Source organism: Ziziphus jujuba, chromosome 8, assembly GCF_031755915.1.
Source record: "Ziziphus jujuba cultivar Dongzao chromosome 8, ASM3175591v1".
In the NCBI taxonomy this organism is placed as follows: Eukaryota; Viridiplantae; Streptophyta; class Magnoliopsida; order Rosales; family Rhamnaceae; genus Ziziphus; species Ziziphus jujuba.
The window spans coordinates 21,387,587-21,394,203 of NC_083386.1; the positions used below are offsets into that span (position 1 = coordinate 21,387,587).

General features: G+C 28.3%; 1 protein-coding gene across 1 annotated transcript; it reads left to right on the forward strand.

The window, feature by feature from the left end:
• Window positions 1–3,835: 3,835 nt before the first annotated feature.
• Window positions 3,836–6,233, forward strand: LOC107413886 (GDSL esterase/lipase At2g40250). The gene is made up of 3 exons (XM_048469571.2): window positions 3,836–4,602; window positions 5,552–5,816; window positions 5,951–6,233. Exons 1-3 carry the CDS (start codon window positions 3,985–3,987, stop codon window positions 6,142–6,144), a joined length of 1,077 nt encoding a protein of 358 aa, XP_048325528.2. The 5' UTR covers window positions 3,836–3,984; the 3' UTR covers window positions 6,145–6,233.
• The last annotated feature ends 384 nt before the right edge of the window (window positions 6,234–6,617 follow it).

The following is a 6,617-nucleotide window of genomic DNA, read 5'->3' on the forward strand; positions in this document are numbered from 1 at the left end:
CCTGGCATTATGCACCCTAAACTTGTATTTCGTTTGCACCGTTGGTTCTTCTGTCAAAAAAGCTTAACGGAATGACCATGTGCTGCGCAAGTGATCATCAAGCGAGGGTAGATCATGTCTTTTTACTGTTCTCATCACGTGCCTATCGTGTGTGTGATAAGGGATCAGAGACCAGTGTCCTCAGATAGGGATTTTTGGGTGGGATTTCTATGAAAGTTTCTATGGAAATTATGGATTTTTTAATCAAATTATGAATGATTTGACATGGCTATTATAACAAAAATTTCCATAAAAATTATGGAGAAATGTCAAAAAAAATTTATGGTTATTATAGAAATTATATTTGTTTGCATTTGGAAGTTAAATTTTTTTTTAATATCCTAAAAATAGAAATTTTGTGAAAAATTTTGATTTTTTCTACTGTATGTAGTCAGCATATGGTAAATGTGGTTGTTGTTGTGTCTTGTAATCTGGTGGGTGGGGCATTATTATTCGTCATAATTGTAAAGGGCTCCTGATGGCTATTGTTGCCATTCCCTTTCGGCTTTGTTGCTTTCCTTTAATTGTGGAACTTATGGCCGTTATTGAAGGTCACGTGTTTGGTTTCAGAGTCGAGTCTCTTGCAAGGAGTGTTGGCTAGTAATTCCTAGGTTGCTATAAATTTGATTGCTAATACTCATAATTACATTGGTCTGGATGTGTTTTTGGTGGAGGATATAAGGAGGATGTTGCAATCTACTTATAGTATTTCTTATTTATTCTTCCGTAGGGAAGCTAATTGAGTAGCCATATGCTTGCAAAACATGTTTTGTCTTTAGTTGAGTTTGAATTTTGGATGGAAGAAGTTTTTGAATTTTTACTTTCTCATTGCAAAAGGATATTTCTTGTTTGGTTCGATTTTAGTTTCATTTAGTTCCAAAAAAAAAAAAAAAGTTATTAAAGAATAGAAAAGCTTTCATTTTAGAAATAACTATTCATTTTTAAAGCTTTAGAATATATTATAGAATTGCTATTCCCATATTCTATTTTAAATAAGCATTAAATATATCTTTAAATATATCTATCTTTATCATATTTGTAATAAATTTAAATTTAGATTGTTTATCATATGGTAAAATTTATAAATAAATATATATGTTGATTTTTTTATAATTTTGATAAAATTTGAAATTTTTTTAAAACAAAAGTATGAATAACGCTACAAGAATCATTTAGTTTAACAAGTTATCTACCAAATATATATGTGTTTTTATTTAATTGGTTAATATATTAATATAGCCTAGATATGAATAAGTCAATACTTGAAAAGATAAATATAGTAAATATAAACCAATCAAATAATAATATGTGTGCATTTGATAGATAATTTAGTAAATTTGATGTTGCCTTTAGTATTATTCCACAAGTATTTATAAAAGCTAAACTTTGAATATAATTTAATATTATTAACAAATATATAAATATGAATAATTATTCATATTTTTTATTCCTATAAAAAGTTATTTCCATTTTAATAGGAATAATATTTATGAAAACTAAATTTACCTTTACTTTTTAAAACTATCAAAATAAATTCATCTATTATAGCAAATTTGGTATGTAGAGTGATTATTTCCTATAAAATAGAAATAAATATTTATAGGAATTAAAAAAGGGAAAAGAGAATAGTTATTTTTATTAATATATTTGGTTATTATATTGAATTTAGCATTTATAACTATTTTTTTTCAAAACAAGATTCAACGTTGGTAAAAATTAACTAAAGGTCAAAATTTATAGTTATTTATGTATTTTTTATATAGAATAATCAATCTACATTTAAATATATTTTAAGTATGGTAAGTATGTTGTTTGTTTGAAATGAATGAATATTAACTCTGAATTTTTTAAAAGGAATGACCATTCCATGGAAATTGAGGAATATGTATATCTATAGAATAAATGTTATTGAAATTTAAAATATATCAAACAAAGGAATAGTTCAACTTATAGATCATAATTATTCTATTCCTATGTTTTTTCTACGTACCAAGTATACCCTTAATTTTTACAAACTAATTTTATTTTTAAAGACCCAAAGTATATTTTAATGATATATTCAATCATAAAATACTGATTTTTAGTCTCTAAAAGATAAAAATGAATAAATGAATATGTTTTGATAGATGTAGAAAAACTAAAAGAAGGTTAATGATGATTTGTCAAAAGCGTAATATCTAAGATCCGATTTAGATAATGATAATTAATGAGAATTTAATTTTTACGGGAAAGTAATGACTTTTCTCGTTTTAAATATTAAAAAATATGTAGGAAAGTTATTCTCGCATATGGAGGTGTTATTTTAAAAATCACAGGAAATAGTTTTAGAATTTTTTTAAAAATATAAATTTACCCTTGATTTATTACACAATATTAAATTTAATTACTTACATATCCTAATTTTTATATTACTTACCAAACATAAAAAAAGGAAAACTAATTCTAGAAAACTAAAAATTTTGATACTTTTCAAATAGGGCATAAGAGTAACAATAATAAAATTGAAATGTCCAAATGAAATTTGCCCTTTTTATTAAGATAACAAATCTAAAGAATCTTATTTTTACATATTCCATGTTTGAGATTGGGAAGTCTAAAAATAATCTTTAGGCCTAGGATAAAATTTACTATAATCAAACAATTTTGATCCATCTACATTAACCTTTTTTTTAAAAAAAAAAAAATTTATTTTTTATAGTATTCGTAGGCTTATTAGAATGGTAAAATTATTGAAAATACATAGGTCTAAGGTTTAAGCTTCAATATGGGTGAAATTGTCCTCCTTCAATTTGTAATAATAAAAACAAACAATAATGTTAAACTGACGAAAATGTTTATCAAATTTATTTTTTAAATGGTGCTGTAAATAATGTGGCAATATTTAATTAATTTTTTTATTAATTCACTTATTTATTTAAGAGTTTACCTCATTATATTTAGATTATATAAATATATCAACCAATAATATTTTCGTGCGTATTATTTAATAAATAAATTTGCTGAATATTTGGATACCTATAGCATTACTATTAAAAAAAAAAAAAAACACTTGTCCCTATTTAATTAAAACTATCAACATTATAATAAATTAAAAACAAAAAATGCTTATATGTCAAAGGTTTAACCATTAAGGATGCTTATGTAGTAGGAGCTCATTGGCTTAAGACCTCAAGATGAAGGGGGAAAATATTTTAAATGAAAAGAATTTAAAAAAAAAAAATCCTTAAAGCCTGTTTCGAGTTCAAATATCTTCCTTTTTAATATATATATATATATATATATATATATTAAAAAATCATAGTTTGCATTTAGAATGATATATTATTTTTGCAATCAATCACAAGGATAAGCAAGGTGGAAAAACAGTTAAATTTTGAATTTGAGTTCTTTATCTCTTATAAAAAGAACCAACAAAAGAATTGAGTATAAAAACCAAAAAATGAAAAGCAAATATATATATATATATATTTTTTAAAGGAACAAATACGTTTGACTACACTTAAGAAAAACGATATCTTACATCTTTGTAAAAAAATAAAATAACAAATTAATTATTTATTTATTTATTTTTAGGACCGATAACAAGAAGTCAGTATTAATTGGTTAAGGGACTACCAAGCAAAAATTGGATCCTAGATATGTGCCTTCAATTACTAACCAAAAAATAATAAGTGAGTTCTTTCAATAAAAAGAAAAACTAATAAATAATTAAAATAATAATATAGCTGCAAATGATTACTACTATTCAACAGGATTTTCAAAACTAAAAGAGTTAGAACTTGGAATGAAACTCAACTATCCAACCAAAAACCCTATAGAATCAAGACTCTTTTTTTCTATAACTTTTTTTTTTTTTTTATTGTAGTCTTAAACAAAAGCCAATCAATTAACTAATCTTAATTAGCTTTACACGTACCAGGCATGACCTGAGGAAAAAAGAAAACAATGGAGGAAAAAAACCCCGTTTTCCTTGTATCCATCTCTTTTGCATTCTTGATTTCCTTCTCAGTTCAAACTATCAATGCATCTCCGTCAATACCTTCCCTTTATGCCTTTGGCGATTCAACCCTCGATTCCGGCAACAACGACGGCCTGAATACACTCTTCCACAGCAACCATCCGCCATACGGCCGGGACTTCCCGGGACACCTCGCCACCGGTAGGTTCTCTAATGGAAAGCTTGCAACAGACTACATGGTCTCCAATCTAGGTCTCAAGGAGTTGTTGCCGGCTTACCTGGACCGGAACCTGACCGGCGGTGACTTGCTCACCGGAGTGAGTTTTGCGTCAGCAGGTTCCGGTTTAGATGAACTGACAATAGATCTTACTAAGGCTTTCGATATGTGGAAACAGTTGGATTATTTTCATGAAGCCTTGAGAAGGATAAAGAGAGAGGTTGGGGGGATGAAAAGTAGGAATTTGGTGGAAAAGGCATTGTTTGTGATCAGTGTTGGTACCAATGATATGTTGTTTAATTACTATGATCTTCCTCGGAGGAGGCTTGAGTATTCTGTTTCTGAGTATCAGGATTTTCTGCTCCAAGAGCTTGAATCTTTCATTCGGGTAATATCTCTGTTGTCTAACCACCCTTTTTAAGGGCTGTTCATTTTTTACATTCTCAATATTTAGAGCTTAAATAGATGGAAACACTTAATTAATTTCCATAAGCTAGCTATCACAGAGAATTTGAGAATCGAGAACAAGTGCACATAAGAGATGAAGATCTTTTGTCTAGATTCTCTCTCTATTTATGTCCAACCAATAATAGAATCTTATTTTATATTAAAATAGTTATTTTTTTATCATTTTATTTATGTTATTTATTTACTAATGTTTTTAAATGAGCTAATATATTATCAATGATGGATGGAAAATAATAAAAGGGGCAATCTTGCATAAATATATATAAACATATGAATCTCATAGCAACCTTAGATTTCATGTGCCAAGCCAAAAAAAAAAAACTTTTGTATAGTCCCTTAGAACTATTTATTTTTTCCCACTTCAATCCAACCATACATTTTAACAAATAAATTTGACAACATCAAAATAAATTTATACAAAATCTCTCATAAGATGTGGCTAATTTTGCCAAATTCATTAGACAAAACTGTATTATTGGACTAATGTGACATATAAATAATAGTTCATAAAAGTGATATATATGAGGATGAATTTTTATAATTTAAAAGGTAAAGTGCAAAGCTCTTGATCCGTCATGAGATTATAAAATGTTATTTATACGTCAACTCAATACTACTAAACTATATGGGGAATTTTTCCATTATGTTTGAGTAATCCATTAAACAGCATATTTCACATAGGAATTACATTATTGAGACAAGGAAATTTGATCATGGCATGTACATATTTAAATGTATTAGTAAGTTTATTGATCCTTTTATCTTTATGTTATATATGTTAGCTTTTTAGTGGACGATATGTATACTGAGTCCCTAATACTAGTGGAGTCGAAGACTGATATATAGTAAACTTGTGGGTGTTGCTGCAGAGGCTCCATAGGCAAGGTGCACGGCGGTTTGCAGTGGCAGGTCTTCCACCCATCGGATGCTTACCGATGCAAGTCACTCTGCGCAGCGTCGAACACATGCTTGGCCGTGTGTGTGTAGAGCAGCAGAACAATGACTCTCGGGCCTACAATACCAAACTCCAACTCAGTCTTCTTAAGTCGCAAGCCTCCTTGCACAAAGCCAAAATTGTCTATTTGGACGCTTACAATGTCATGATGGATATGTTTACCAACCCACATAAATATGGTATTATAGCAGTCCCACCCTTAATTATATCAAACATAAATATACACATATATAATATATGCTAGTGCTCTAGTTTGATTTGATTAGATAAGTTTATTATAGCTAACTTGTAAATATTATTGTCTTATATGAAGGATTTGATCGAACACTTGAAGGGTGCTGCGGGACGGGGTTGATAGAGCTTGGTCCTCTGTGTAATGAGCTTGTATGGTCGTGTTCAGATGCATCTAAATATATATTTTGGGATTCCGTTCACCCTACTCAAGCAGCCTACTTAATTATAGCTAATGCATTTCAGAAAACTGTGCTTTCACACTTTAATCATTAGTTTAATCCTTTCAAGTGTATACTAACTCAAACATATATATGTTACTATGCATTCAATTCTTTCAGACTTTTAGTCACTAAGATCCGTGATTAAGGCCCGCATCAATGCTTGTATATATATATATATATATATATATGTATACCTAAAAATTCTACGGTGCAGATATTTGCACATTTTTATCGTGTGGAGGCCCACAAAGATAATAGTTTTTTAAAAAACCGTCATCAATATTCATCTTTATATGATAGTATTGACAATGATTTCTTCAAAAACCGTCATCTTTCTAGCCGTCTGCATGATAATAATGTGTAAACATTCGCACCATAAACATATTCTATGCATATTATATATATATATATATATATGCTCTTTCAATTGTTTTATTTGCGCTAATTATTATTCTAATTCTAAACTAGGAAATGTGATAATATATCAAAGATACTGATAGTAAGTTGGGTTCAAAAAGATTAATT

Excerpts from the sequence above, each read along its gene's own strand:
- LOC107413886 (XM_048469571.2), top strand. The coding sequence starts at position 3,985 with ATGGAGGAAAAAAACCCCGTTTTCCTTGTATCCATCTCTTTTGCATTC. Across the intron at positions 4,603-5,551 it reads AGCTTGAATCTTTCATTCGG|AGGCTCCATAGGCAAGGTGC; the intron begins GTAATATCTCTG and ends GTGTTGCTGCAG. Across the intron at positions 5,817-5,950 it reads TACCAACCCACATAAATATG|GATTTGATCGAACACTTGAA; the intron begins GTATTATAGCAG and ends TCTTATATGAAG.